Source organism: Lontra canadensis, unplaced genomic scaffold, assembly GCF_010015895.1.
Source record: "Lontra canadensis isolate GAN:19392208 unplaced genomic scaffold, GSC_riverotter_1.0 scaffold21, whole genome shotgun sequence".
Classification (NCBI taxonomy): Eukaryota; Metazoa; Chordata; class Mammalia; order Carnivora; family Mustelidae; genus Lontra; species Lontra canadensis.
Window position 1 is genome coordinate 10,042,680 of NW_022631015.1, and position 14,963 is coordinate 10,057,642.

Here is a 14,963-nt window from a genome sequence, read left to right on the forward strand (position 1 = left end):
GGGGGCGGGGCGCTGGTCCCGGAGCTGTCACCTGCCCGCGGCAGTAGGGGGCTGGAGACTGACTGGGTGGGTGGGCTCGCCGGACTGGTGAGGCGGGAGAGGCAGGGCAGGGAGGACAGCCTCACTTTCTGTGTTTCTCCTCTTTGTCACTGCTTTTGGCGCTGTTGTCCGTGTGGCTGTTGGGGTTGTTGCTGAGGTACATTTTGTCCATGGCCTTGAGGGCCTCGGTGAGATAGTTCTGCAGGGCTGTGACCGCGGCGCACACCGCTGGGCTGCCGAAACCGTGGGAGATGAGGTTGAAGTGGGTCAAGCAGCTCTGGATGCCAGGCTCCAGGATGGGGTTTGGCCGCGAGTTCCCCAGGGGAGATCGGTCCTGAGCCAGCAGGTCAGTGAACTCTTTGCATATCTGTCTGCAGCACAAGTGAAGCAGAGAGAAAGAGGGGGGTGGGGAGCGGGGAGAGAGAGTTGAGGCTCCCCTGTGGGCAGCATGAGCAGCAAAGAGAAAACCTTTCTCTCTGCAGTTACCTCTACCGGAATCCAGTGAACCCTGACCTGACCCAAGGCCCCAGAGACAGACTTGGGGGGGGGGCACAAGACGGAAGACCCAGTCACCCCTCCATTTGACTGAATGTGGCCCTTCCTACCTTCACAAATTCCCCCTCTGTCGCTCCCCAGCTACACCTAACGGCTAGCCCCCTTCTTTCTCACTCACACCAAACACCCCTGACACAGAGAAACATTGCACATGTTTAGAAGAGAAACAAAGGAGGAGGAGAGGGATGAGGAGTCAGAAACAAAAGCATTTCCCAATAGCCAATAGCATGCAGCCATCAGTTGTCCTGTTCAAAATATCAGAGAGACCTGCTTCCTGCTCTGTTCTAGAGAGACCTCAGTTGGTAGGATGAAATCCTACAAATCAGGCAGATGCAGACAGAAAGGCAAACTTTTCTTGGGATTGTTTTGCTTTTAAATAAATGCACAAAAAATCAGTTACTTGGAGACAATGCAGACTGATACTGACAGCCGGCTCAGAGAGAGATACAGAGTGCTGGGGAGGAAGAGGGACAGAGGGAGCTCAAGCAGGCTCCAAGCCCCAGTCTGAGAGGCAGGGATAGATCTCAAGACCCTGAGATCGTGACCTGAGCTAAAATCCAGAGTGGGATGCTTATGCAACTGAGCCACCCAGGTGCCCCTCAGACTGATTTCTGAGAAGAAATAGATGCTTCAATTTCAATTTCCCCATTCCGAGGGAAAATTGTGAACACAGGTGTGCTTAGGAAGCTAAGGGAAGAGAAAAAGTTGAAATCTCAGAAAGGGTCTTGAGAAGTCGGAAGTACAGACAGCAGAGGCCTGTACACCGGAAGCTGTCTGTGAATCTGGGAAGCAAGGCCTAGGTGGGGTCCTCCTGGGGCAGCATCAGTCTGGAGGGGATGGGGGTATTGGTATGAGGCAGGTGGGGAAGAGGGAGAATGGGGGAGCACTGGCAGGCTGCCTTCTCCAAGGCCAGCTGATGTCCCCAGGACAACACTGCCCCACCTGAGGCCTCAGCCTCTGCCCTCTGGTTCCAAGCCCTCCTGTGACATCAACTTTGATAATTAAGGGCTTCCAAACAAGCCTTTTAATTTCCAGAAAACATATCAAAACAGTCATTTTCTTTTCACACACCACCTGGAGAAGCCTATTCAGCCCAAGCACTGATGGGAATATAACTTGGGCCATTCTGAAACCTATTTGACATCTCGCCTGTAGGCTAAAACTTGTGGGCTGTGTGTGTGTTTGTGTGCTTGCGAGAGAGACAGAGACAGAGAGAGAGACTTTCCAGGAGGGAGGTGAAAGAAAGGCAAGAAATGGGATAAGGGATTAAGGCTGAAACTAGGACAACTTCTGGCTTGCACATTTTGCAGGCCACTGCTTAATCCTTGCTCTCGGAGAACATACTGATAGGAGACAAAAACTGATACAAGCAAGCCTGTTTTACCCGTTTACAGACTCAATGCTGGTCTTTCTAAAACAACATAGTCACCAATCCACACTCAGCTTCCAACAAACCCCTACCATACTCCACCTCCATACACACTTTTTTTGTTTTAACTGAAAAAGGGGAGCAGAAGAGAGGACAAGAATAGGAGCACACCAAGAATCCCACCTACATTTCCCCTTTAAGGTTGAGTATGGATTCTAAGACTGTGTTGGTAATTTCAATTATTTATGACAACAAAGCTGATTAACACCAGACAAAGAGAGGAGAAAAGTGTGACCAGAAACAATTCTGGTTGTTTCTCTTGACAGTAAGACAGAGACCCCGGAGAGGTAAGGTAAATGCCTTACTTTGTAGCCAGAAGCATGTTTTTTCTTGTCACTTGCTCATTGGGATCGGAATGTTGTCGGTTGAGAAATTCAGCTACTGCTTTGGCAGGAAATTCAGTTTCACACACGTACCCAAAGTCCCGGGCTAGGTGGACTGCTTCTCCTGGCAGGAGGCGAGAGGGGAGGTGAGCACAAGAGAATGGAAAGAGTTGAGGTCAGATTTTCCTCCCAACACTCTTATTTTCTTAACCCAGATGTTTAAGAAAACACAAACTACTTGTTTTCTCGTTTCAGGCATTTTATTTCCTTCTCTGTAGGATCTGGCAGATGAATTTATCAGGAAAAATGGCCACTTGTCCCAGTAAAGCCAATATGACTTGAAAATGTAAATCCCATCCACCACCCTCCTGTCCCATCCCCCACCCACCCTGATCCCTGATGACATTTCCCCAACTTCTCTTTTAAAATGTTCCTTGTATTCCAACCTCACACCTATCAACACATTCATAAATGATATTCATAATTACTCGCTGAGTTTTTCTGCAAGGGGAACAACTAAAGGTTTACATTTTAACTTGATCGCATATAATTATCTGTTCATCCAAACCGATTAACCAAGAGGATTTGAGGGTCACTCCACTGAGTCTGTCTGTGTTGTTGATTTTCGAATCTTTGGTTTTAATTTCCTGAACCAGTTGGTTTTTACTGCAGGGCTTCCTGCCATTAGCTCCAGCTCCGGAAGAACGCATGCGCCAATTAGAGCATCAAAGCCCTCTCTGCAGAGCTTGTTTCCATAAAATGGAGCGGATCACAAACAATAACAGTTCTCCAGAAACTGCCTCCCTGGAACAGGACTCAACCCCCAAACTCATGCACACTCTCACACTACACCCAAAGCCACTTCGACCATTTCCCTTATGCTTAATTCTTTTGGGGTATGCAAAGTGGGTTCTGTATGTAATGGTATTTTTAATGCAAAGCTACTGTTGTTGAGCTTCTGGCCCCGAAGAACTGCTTATTGTTTAACGGTTATATTATCATCTTTAACGCTGTTCACAGATTGCCTCCTGGGAGTCCTCCTCAAGTGCATGATTTTAAACTTTACTACAGTTCTTTATAAAGCTGGAACCCAAATTCCACTGTGATCTATCTCCTCAACTGTAAGGTGTAAAGAAGACAAAATGCTTCTTTAAATATAAATGGTAGTTTTGATATCTACCTGATCATTTAAGTGTCTTTCTTTTTCCACTGGCAGGAGACATTTCCAACACAACACAAAGGAAAACGCAAGACAGCTTAGACATTCCTTCTAACACATCTAAACTTAAGCCAATTTACTATCAGAAGAACTTAAAAGGAATCCAGAGGAAGTAGGAATGTGAGTGGATTCTGATGACAGTGTATCTAGGGCACAGAGTGAGAACAGGGGTAGCTTTTGTTTTAAAGGGGTTGGAAGCTTTGTGTGTGTGTGTTAAAAACTGCCATGAGGAACTTTCAGCAAGGCTTGTGTTTCTTTTTTCTTTCCTAGCCCAACAATTCAAAATCTAAGATTGTTCACTTTTCTTCCCCGCCACTAGAGAAGCACAATTAAGTAAGAGATAAGGGAGCATATGTTTGGAAAACAAAAACTAAAAGGGCATATAACCCTGAGCTTTCAGGACGGTCTTAAATCAGGATGCAGGTCAAAGATTCCCAAATTAATTCAGGAAGTAATGGTCACGCATTTCTCAAACGCAGATGTCAGAATAGCTTAAGTGATTTACTGCTGAGCTCTGTGGAGGAGACAGGAACTTGGAGAGAATATGCAGTTCTTAAATTTTCACTTTGTTTAGGTCAGAATTGGGTTCAGGGAGGTGGAATTTTATGGCAAAGGGGAAGAAGAAAGGAGGACAGGAGTAAGTGCAAATAGTTTTTTGACGTGCCAGGATTCTGTTCCCTTCCAGCTATATTCGCCAGAAAAAAAAAAAGAAAAAGAAAAAGAAAAAAAGAAACTGCCCAACTAACACAAAATACAACCAAACATCTGGCCACAGAGTATTATCCATTTTCCCAGAAGACAGTTCCCTTCTTGTTAGCAAGTGGACTCGCTTACCCTCCACTAGTGACGTGAGCAGGGTGACATTGGCAGCTTTACGTCTCCCTGCTGGCAGATTTAATCCTATTTTGTCCAGTTTTTCTCTTAAAGATCTTCCTCCATTTTTAGACTTCGCCCTGTTTCACAAATACATGCAAGAAAGGGATTTAGAAAACATTGGGTGGCTCTGAGTCACATTATAGTCACTCTGACAACCTCCTAACATGTGCTTTTTTAAAATTGAGAATCATGGCCCCGAGATACTTAAGGGAGGGAAACCTAGGAAGGAATGGTAGGGAAAGCTCATGGGAGACAAAGGCTAAACTGTAGAGCACCCCCTGTGTTCAGTTATTCCTGCAGCCCTGGTGGCAGGTTGGAAGGTTTTGATTCCCCAACTCTCTAAAGAAGAACCACAAAAAAACAAACACGGTTCTCATCTCTGGGGTTTGACGTATTTTTGAGTTCAACTGATTACTGTGTATTTTCCCTGTTGTTACAATCACACAAATCCCAATGGGGTCTTTAAATTGTCTTTGCTAGAACCGCTGTTAGGCTGTTCAGAGTAACCAAAGTTATCATCACTCTCACGTTTCCTGCTCTGGCTTTAACCCCAATGGGAAATTCATTTTACCAACTGTTTACATGCTATGTCAGTAGCCTAACTGGAAATGTCAAAAGCCGGTATTGGCCTTTAAAAATTTCACTGATTTCAGAGACAATGGAGGTGGTTCTAAATAGATGTCTACATAGACTCCCATAATCAGAAAGTGGTTAAGATAAATTGTTTAAATAAAACAGCAAATTAATTAATTTCAGATTTTATTCCCTACTCAAGTGCTCTTTAATTGTGTGGATTAGATTATACTCCCCTAGGTAAACAGTCTCCAATACTGGGGGTGGGGGAAGGGGAGGAAAAAGCAGAGGGCGGTTTCAGATCTGTCAGGGAAAGATTACAAAAGGAAGCCAAAATGACTGTGAAGGAGGAAGAAAACACTGGAAAAGCTAATGTCTGAAACCTTCCAATAATGGTTTTATACGCTTTGTGTGGAACATGCCCATCAGAGCGGGACTATGGGTCCACTGATGAATAAATAAATAAGGGGCAAACTGTGAAGTTCTTGGTCTACTTTTAAAAAAAAAAGAAAAAAAAAAGGAAAGGAAAAAAGATCATTTGGGAAAGTTCAACCCACCACCCACCACTCACAAAGTTGGGTGGAACCCTAAGAGGGCGAAGCCCAAAGCAGGGAGAAACCTGCCCTGATGGAAGGTGCTTCACCTCGCAGACCCTTATCAAATCTTATCTAGGAAACGAAACATTCCGACCTCACAGGGCTGAGACGTGTATCCCTACCACGTATGTAACATGACTGGTGGGTAACGACTACACATAATGCACGTACACGTGTCATGCGTGCTGCCTGGAGCACGTCGCGGCAGCAGTACCTGGGAACCACTAATGTGAGCGCCTTAGGCACCGGGAGTCGCCGTCTGGCCAGAGGTGACGGTGACGGTGCTGGGCGGCGGACTCAAGAGAAAGCCAATGTCTTCTACTTAAAACCCTATTCAAGGGACGGTGGGTTACCTTCGGAGACCCTACACGGAGGTAACGCAAAGTAAGGCGCCTGAGAGGAAGTTTTCCAGGGCGTGCAAGGTGTACGCGAGGAGGGAAAAGGCGGCTGCACGGCGCCCCGCCGCTGTAGCAGCCGGGACTGAACCCGCGGTGCAGTGAGCTGCGCGTGCGCGCGAGGAGTTGGGTTGGGGGCGGAGGGCCCGGGGAGCGCGCTGCGGCGGCGAAACCGAGCGCGCGCCAGAATCTCGAGCGCGCGAGAAGGCTGCGGAGAGCGCAGGCGCGCGCCGCCTCATCCCGCCCCTAGCTCCCACCCACCCCGTTTTACGCCTTTCTCCCCGCCCCTTTCTTTTCCCGCGAAGGGAGGGCCGTGGCGCGAGGCCCGTCTGCGTCGCCGCCCAAGCGCAGGCGCAGTGTTTCCCCGGGCCGCGGGGCGGGGCGGGCAGGGCGGTGCCGGGCCTCACCTCCGCAGCACTCCGCCCAGCAGCGAAGCATTGAGACACTCCGGTGGTGAGAGGCGCCGCTGTACTTCCGCCACCGTGACCTTGTACTTCGAGGTGGAGCTGAGGAGCGAGAGACGACCCGGAACTGAACAGAAGACTTCGTTGGGGTTCACGACGCCGCCGAAGAGGTTGTCCTTGTTTATGGGGATGGCGGAGACGGCGTTGCTGTTGGACTTGGACAGGGACACGGGGCCTGCGGAGACAGACGGGGAAGCTGCGTGTGGGCGTCGGGGGTCCCTCCCAAGTCCTGCCCGACCCGGGCTCTCGCCCCGGCTTGCGCCGCAACCCCCACTTTCCTTCCAGCCCTGAAAAATCCTGTGGTTCCTTTACCCCACCTTCTGTCCTATTCCCTGCTGTATTCCCGTTCTGGGGATCAAGCCTCATCCCCTCGGCGAACCCCGCCCGGCGGCCGGGAGGCGCCCCCACCTCGCCCCACCAGCTTGGACTGTGCTTCTGCTTGGACCCTTTCCTGTTAGCCGTCAGGGTGCTCTCTAGAAATGGTAGTGAAATTGTGACCCTCAGGGCTCTCATCCGAGGAAAGGTGCTGCAGTACGGGCATAGGGTGCAGGGGAGGGGATTACGTTTGCACACCGAGAGCAAGCTACGTGTACTTTGGAGGTTTTGTGGGGTGGGGAGTTCAGTGTTGGGGAGAAATTGTTACAAAGATCAGCAGAGAGTTTAGATGGCTTAAGTGGCCTGTATGTGAACATTTCAGCTAAGGCACCAAGCTGGGAGGTGGTGGATTCTCTGGTCACACACACGGCAAGTGCCCCATCCTTTTGATAAATAGGCCCTTTCCTATGTTTAGTTTTAAAAAGGACCGTTTAGAAATGCATTCCACAGTCCCATTTTGAACTGGGAGAGAAGAAAGATAAACAGGCCTACCATAGGCTCTATCAATGCCCTTCTGTTGAGCAAAGAGTTAATATCCTTGTCTGCTTGAGTGTCTTCATTGGCAAGTGGAGAGGATATATTCTTACTAGGCAAAATCACAAGCTCTTCCTTGTCGGCCCCACCATAGAAAAAAATTCAAGACCAGGAAAAAGTGTACTACCATGTTACATTTCTCAACACCAGTATAATTCAGATGCATTCACAACCATTTACGTACTGTATGCATTTGTATTTTAAAATTCCACAAGGAGACATATATAATAATATGCATACATTCTCCTCAGTACTCCTCCCTCCTTAATGGGGATATTCTAGATGTATGGGGAGGTGGGGGGCTCTAGGTTTTGGATAGATCACTTGTGACATTAATAGCTCTGGGGAGGCTAATAGAGACAATAGGAGTTAAACGAACTCTTGAGAGATTACTAATAAAAGAGCCAATTATCATGTCGACTTGGAAAGAGCATCTCTTAAGATTTATCCCTTGCACATCTAATTTGACGTGACAAAGACTTCACAGATGCAAAAATGAAACTTTAAACTAGCTAACAATATACCGATTGGGGTTAGAAATGAGAACAGTTTTATATAGCATCGTCCTCTGGTGGTGCCTAGAATCCTGCAATGTAAATTCATTGCTACTATAACAACAACAAAAAAAAGCTGCTGTGAATAGCATTTAATCCAGTAAACTTTATTTCTACTCACTAAACACAATACAAATTACAAATCCATCCAAATCACTTGACACTTTTTAAAAACAATTTCTGCTCTGAACAATTATGCTAATAATCCTGACATCTTCAAGATGCTAATTTTAACCAAAAGCCAAATTTTTGTTAACCTAATTCACAAAGTTTAAAAACCCTTAAACAGCTAATGAGAAATTAAATTGAAGAACATGAAAGTTTTTTTCTTCCTCTGCTAAGGAGTGGTACAAAAGACACAACTCTCATACTGATGTTGAATTATTTGCACTATTTTAGCATTATACACTTCTTAATACTCATGGCCACTTACACAACGGATTAACTATTAAACCATTTCAAAATTGAAATGCCACTTCCAAATCAGTTCAACTATTACAGATTTCATGTGTCTGTCTAGATATCATTAAACTAAATTAAATGGTCAGATCATGAACAAAGCTAGCCTGTTGCCATTACTAACATACTGAAAGCCGATCATTTAAAGCATGGCTGTTCTATGCCATCTATTTGCTAATTCTGAGCCTTTAGGAAATCCTATTTGAAAAAAATAAATACAGCTCTGAGAGTTCTTTTAAATAGCACTATGCCTGTAAGGACATGCCTGGAATGTAGAAGGAAATGGCTTACCTTTCTTAATTACAGTTTGATCTGGGATGTTAATACCCGGGTCTTCTACATGCTGCAACAAAAGGATACACATGGATGTAAGTGTGTAATCAAAACAAAAGGAAATGAATATTCTGTGCAAGATGGGGGGAGGGGAAGGTGTAGAATCAAAATTTCCCCCTCCTGTATAGTGACATTTATATATAAACATCTCTTCTTGGCTTATTGGAATTTGAGGCTTTGGAACTCAAGAGGTTTCACTGCACACCCACGGCCAATTTCTCCTCCCCCAGCAAATAATCCATGTTTGAAGGAGATGGGGGTGGGGAATAAAACTTTCTTTGGAAATTAAACCAAGTTTTGGAGCACCTAATCTTTCTCACAAAGTCAGTTTAACCTTTAAAAATGCACCTAGCTTTAGTTTGGCGCCTCAGCGGCTTCGGACTTTAGCGGTACCAGTGTTGAGGCAGCAAAAGCTAGGGAAACACAATAGAAATGACAGAGGCGGGAGTAACAGGGGAGTGTTGTAAGCGTTTTAGGTAATGTGATAAAAAGCAAAGGCGTATACACACCTTCACTTATGGAAAACTAAAAATAATTTTTAAAGACGATTACAGCCTAAACTGGGTGTGAGAAACAAATATGAAAACGATTAAAACAAAAGCAAAAAACTCTGAGGGTATTTTTTCCCCCTGTTGTCCAGCAGCGGGTTTGTTGGTGTGGGTTTTTTTTTTTTTTTTTCCTTCTCTCTCTCGTTCTCTTTCTCCTTTTTTTTTTTTTTTTATACAGATGGATGGGTATACGTGTGTGCTAGAGTCAAAACGTGATTAGAAAGTAAAATGAAATCATGTTTTCTAATGCAGAAACTGACAGGCAATATAATGTCTGGCTGTGTTTACAAATTAGCACCAGGGCTGCTGAGATAGAAGATTTCGCAATCGTTACCAAACACAGGCATTACCATTTAAAAAACTATTACTTCCTTCTCTAGTCTTTGTCCAACAATAATACTGATTCGAACATTTTCCATTCTGTCTTGGATTTATGCTCCTGTTAATTGTGCCTGATCGCAATGATTCCGGGTGGATGGTACTAAGTTGCTTTATTACAGGTTTTATTATACTCAATGCTCTCATTTGTAACTTGCCTAAAGTGCTTCTGGATTTAAGTATAATTAAATTGAGAAATGTTCAGAAATGACTACTGCTGCAGTTCTTGTGTTTTAACTATATGGGGAAATATGATCCCTTTATGCATGCACCCTAAACCCATAAAGTAAATGTAGTGTGGCATAATACTTTTATTTGTGTTATTTCTAGACCTTGTCCATACAGGGAAGACTGTTAAGTTTAAAACCCCACTGAGATATTAATGATTAAATAATTTTCACCATCAATTTGATTTTCTTAAATATTTAGCAGTCATTCTTATTAAAGGTTAACTGTTGCAGCAATGGGAAAATTGAAAACAACCCTTTTCCTGACCCAAATTCCTTTGAAAGAATTTTTTTCTTAATAGGTGGGGGAGGGTGGGGAAGAGCAGCAACTGGGTTTCCTTGTTTTTATTTATCTTTTGGTTAATTTCTCCTGCTGACTAATTTCACCACAAAAAGTGACTATACAGGTGTTAAGAATTCACACCAGCCACTTTGGAATTTTTGCAAAGTAGAGCAATTCTAATTCACAGTAATTCCAAAGGGCTGCAGTGCATTTTGCAATTCAAATATGTCCAAAGAGCAGGTTAGAAAAAGGATTCAGAAGACTCTTTGGGAAGGAGAACTGAAATGATCACAACTTCCAGGTTTGTTTTTTAATTGCTTTTTCTCATCTACTGCTCCTCTTATTTTACTTCCCAAGAAATGCACTGTTTAATGTCAGTTTCCAAAAACATTTATGAACACAGACATACACACAATACTTTCTAAACCCCACAATGGATCAAGTGCCTGCTTTCCTTCTTTCCATGCAAGGCTGCTGAATACAACCAACAAATTTCAGTGATTAACTGAGAACCAAATGAGAGCTGTAATAAATTTTCTATTTTCCTATGTAACTTAAATAATGTTTTAAATTCACCAAGCAAGCAGGTAAGTTCATCTGACCATTTTCTTTGCAATCTAATGCAGTAATCATTAAACTGTCAACTGACATATTGCTGCAATATTTGATGCACTAATTTGAAATAGCATTTTAGTAAAAATCACATCCAGATACATTTCCTCTCCAAAGAAAAGCAGCATTAACAGAGCCTTTACAGCTTTAATAAAATTATTGGCTCATTCTAATTCCATTTCAGGAGGGTTGTGAGGAAACCATAAATACGTAGAATTGAAACAGAGATGCTGGTTTAAATTTAATTTCAGAAAGTATTTTCAAATTATCAATAGCCTGGTTTACACTGTAAACAGTAAATGTGCTAATACCATGCTTATTCAGAAATCGTTTTAAACTGCATTTATCGATAACTGGATTAAAACTCAAATAATGTATTGCCCAATAGTCTCAAAACATTTAATTTAATCTAGGGTGTAGCAGGTTCTGATAGGAGTTGGGAACCCAGCTAATGATTTATGAGGTCAGCACTTAGCACCCCTAGGAGGAGAAGAAGGCTTCATTTTAATGTCCCTCTGCTCCGATTTGCTACTTAACTATTCTTTAATCAGGGTAAGCTACACACAGAACTTTTAGACATCACTAGTGCTTATGAAATCCGGTAGAAATAATTTTCTTAATATGTTGTTCACACTTTATTTTAAACTCCTAGGGTATTTAATGAGTTCTTTTGGTTGAATTTAACATCTTTTCCAGGACAGGGATAAATCCCCCATGCCAGACGCAGCGGTGGAATTAGATCCTCTCCCAATCGAAACAGTTTACTGTCCTGGAGAGGGGCAGATATTGTTAATGGTGACATTCATCTGATTTATTTGTGTCGGTGGAAATGGTAATGCAGGCATTGTTTGAAGGAGCTCCAGGAACCATTGTTCTAGGGCTATAACTCTCAACTACTTTTTAATTTCTTAATTCGGTCGTTTATGTGGGTTCTCCAAGTGTCCGCCCAAAAAATAAAATGGAATTTTGAAGAAGTAAATGCCATTGAGGGAAACCCGGGGCCACAGTCTGTGTGTCCTGATTAATCTTCTCTGGGGGTGGGTGAGCAGGGGCTGCGTTCTCCCTCGCGCCGCCCGCGAGGCCTCTTACCGGGACGTCCTCGATGGCGTGAGGTAAGGAGTGGATCGGGAGGTCTCCGAGTCCTGAGCTAAGCCCGTGTGGGCCGTGCAGGAGGTCTTCGTGCCGCCGGTAGTCCCTGCGAGGATCCAGGCCCGAAAGCTGGTGGGGCAGCCCTCGGTGCGTGTGCAGGAGCCCAGACTCCTGGCTCTGCCTCTGGCCGGGCCAGCCCGGGTGCTGCGGCTGTGGCTGGGCGTGCAAGGGGTTCAGGCTGTAGGGGTCGTTGACGTGGGAGTAAGGATCTTGCGACTGGGGGTAGATAGGCTGGTAGGGCGGGGGGAAGTAGGGGGGCTGGAAGTCGGCATTGGGGGTGTGGGACAGCGGCGGGGCGCTCGTGTAGGGAGATTGACCTACAGTGCCCAGCTGGGGCAACCGCGCCGTCCCGTTGCTGGTGCCGTCGTGGCGGTCCTGAGAGAGAGAAGAAGAAGGGGGGAAAGAACAAGAAATCAGGCGTCGAGTTACATCTGTCCACTCTAAATCCACTCCGCAAGACTGCGTGGGAAACCGTTCATTCCCCTCGGCAGGCCGCCGAAAGAAATGAGCTCTAAGTTGTTCATTTCGGTACCCCCAGAAGTGAGACGGGCTTCTTCCAAAAACGCAGAGAATTAGATCGTGCAAATGTGGGGGCATGAGAGGCTCTGTTTAGGCATTTTTTTCGAAGTGGGGGGAGGAAGGGGGGGACAGAAAAAGGCCTCCCAGAATACAGCCCGTTAAGCTGCAGCATGAAACCTCCCTTAAGCAAAATTAAAATTCCTGCTAAATATTGAACAGTAGAAGCGGCCTTTTCTTTTTCCCCCGGATTTGAACCTGCCTGCCACTGCGTTATTGTTTACCCTGTTCCATTTATTTGGAGGGGGGGAAAAAATCATACACGTTCAAAGACTATTACCATTTTCATGACTATTTAAATAGAAACATTTTGTAGAGGGGCTGTAACGAAAGCACACCTTTAAATTACCAGCTTAAAGAAGGTTTTAACTGCAGGATGGGGTTCTGTCTTTTCCGCTTTCTCAGTTAGGAGCATTTTTCTCAATAGGGTCGATTTACAATATGGATGGGGAGAGGGGGGTCGTCAAGTCAAGGTTTAAAATAGAAAGATTCAGCCTTATTGGGTTTAAAAGAGAGAGGTGCAACCCGGCGCGGAGGCTCCCGCCCCCTGCACCCCAGCCCCAAAGGGCAGAAGAAACGCCAGACTTGTGTTCCTCTATTGCAATTCGCTTGCCAAACAAGCGAACAGAGTTGATTCCAGGGGGTGCGAACCCTGGGAGGTTCAGCCCCGGCCCCGAGGGCAGGGGACACACCGGGCAGCGTTTTTCCTGCATATGGATTAAGCATCAAACGTTGAGAACACCTCGGGAACAAGTGAAGACGCAAAGAAATAAGGATGAACGTGGCTAGGAACACGCCTGGGTAAGTAGCGGCGAGGTAGGTCTGCGCGCCGGGAGAGGTCGAGCGGGGGCGGGGGGGTAATGCATTCGATTAAAGAATGAAAAAAGCGAGAGAAAAGAGGGAAAGAGCGAAATGCAAATGGAAAAAGGGGTGCCCTGAAGGAAACCCGAGGTTGGGGCAGCTCCGCAGCACCAGGTTTCCAGAAGAGAATTCCTAAGGAAACAGGGATGGGGGTGGGGATGGGACTCACCATAGCTGAAAAACTGTGAACTAACATCTGCGAAGAGTCTGGGGTAACGAGTCAGGGTGGAAAAAAACAAGCAAGCCTGGAGAGCCCGGCTGCCCCGCCGCCCGAGCGCGCCCCACACAAAAGGCGCCGAGAGCCCCGCGCCACCCAGGACTCCAGTCACGGCGCAGACACTCCCCCGAGCGCTGGAGCCCCGCTCTGGTCCATCCGAACTTGAACCACCGATTCGAGCGGCGCCTTCAGCTGGTCGAACCCACGGTCTCTATCCTGCCGTGATCGGTTATGATTCAAAGTTCCTTAAAAAATGAAAAACCCCAAAAAAAGGAAAAAGAAAAAAGTGTGTGTGTGTCTGTGTGTATGTGCGTGTTCCTTAATCCGTGTCTCCCCTCTTTTCTTAGCGGCGGCTTCGCTTGAGCTTCTAATAACCGCGCTGAGTAGCGTTCCTGGAGCCTCCTAATAGCAGATATTCATGACTATTAATATTACACGAATACTTAATAAGGGAAGAATGCCTGGAAATCGAGCGTGAAGCGGAGAGGCAACTCGCGCCGGAGCCGGCTCTCAATGCAGTCCATTGACGGGAGCCTCAGTGTAGCAAATCGGAGGTGGGGAGAGGGAGCGCGAGAGACAAAAAGCGGGAGAGAGAGGGAGCGGGCGAGCGCGCGGGGGGCCGCGGCGCGGCGTCTGGCGAATCACAGGGAAGGGGCAACATTTTAAAAGGTTGCAGGGCATGCAAAAGTGAAAGAGAAAGAGGGAGCGAGGGAAACCGAGGGAGAGAGCGCAGAGAGGGAGAATGTGTCTGCGTGCGTGTGTGAGAAAGAAAGTGTGGGTGAGAGAGTGGAGCCCAGAGTGGGGAGCGGGGAGGGAGGGAAGGAGGGAGAGCCCGAGAGGAGGAAGGGAGGGAAAGAGGGAGGGAGGGAAGGAGGGGGAGGGGGCCGAGCCGGAGCGCACGGAGGGGGAGGCCGAGGGGGAGGGGGAGGGGGAGAGGAAGCGAGCGAGGACAATCAGACCTAAAAGGCTGGGGCAGACCTCGGGATACCGTGGGGGCCGCGAGTCGCGGGCAGGAGCTGCCGGGGACCGCGTCCGAGCATTCATCGGGCTCTCCGCGCGGGAGGTGCTGCCCGGCCCTCTCCGGCCGCGGACTCCTCCGCTCCGCAGCCGGGCCTGGGACTCGGGGTTCGGCTGCCCGCCTCCGCGCCGCTCTTCCATGGCCCGGCGCCCCGCCCGGGACCGGCCAGCCCGCCCGCTCCACTGGCCCTCTCCTCGGCCGCCGCTCAAGCTTCCCGCGGACAGCCCGGGCCGTTCGCTCTGCGGCAGCTGCCGCCCCGCCCTCAGCTCTCGGGGCAGGGGCTCGGGGACGAGAGCCGGGACGCTGTCCGGGGCGCGCAGAGACGCTAAGCGGCCCAGCCCGGGCGCCGCTGGCACGGGCTCCCGGCTCC

General features: G+C 47.2%; 1 protein-coding gene and 1 long non-coding RNA gene across 5 annotated transcripts in view; one reads left to right on the plus strand and one right to left on the minus strand.

Annotated features, from left to right (window-relative positions):
- The window catches only part of TFAP2A (transcription factor AP-2 alpha), a 21,653-nt gene continuing 6,690 nt past the window's right edge, over nt 1-14,963 (minus strand). For 2 of the 4 annotated variants that reach the window (XM_032861546.1, XM_032861545.1), the window contains exons 2-7: nt 11,862-12,296; nt 8,683-8,734; nt 6,413-6,644; nt 4,400-4,518; nt 2,329-2,470; nt 1-410 (exon numbers count right to left, since the gene is read on the minus strand). In XM_032861546.1, the coding sequence (XP_032717437.1) occupies nt 122-410; nt 2,329-2,470; nt 4,400-4,518; nt 6,413-6,644; nt 8,683-8,734; nt 11,862-12,296 (1,269 nt within the window). In that variant the 3' untranslated portion in view covers nt 1-121. Of the gene's footprint in view, nt 411-2,328; nt 2,471-4,399; nt 4,519-6,412; nt 6,645-8,682; nt 8,735-11,861; nt 12,297-13,527; nt 14,354-14,963 lie in introns of those variants that run through there. The other 2 variants (XM_032861547.1, XM_032861548.1) reach the window with 2 other exon arrangements.
- Nucleotides 13,370-14,963, plus strand: part of LOC116869926 — a 15,607-nt gene continuing 14,013 nt past the window's right edge. The window contains exon 1 of the long non-coding RNA XR_004383150.1: nt 13,370-13,448. This is a non-coding gene — a long non-coding RNA (uncharacterized LOC116869926). The remainder of the gene's footprint in view (nt 13,449-14,963) is intronic.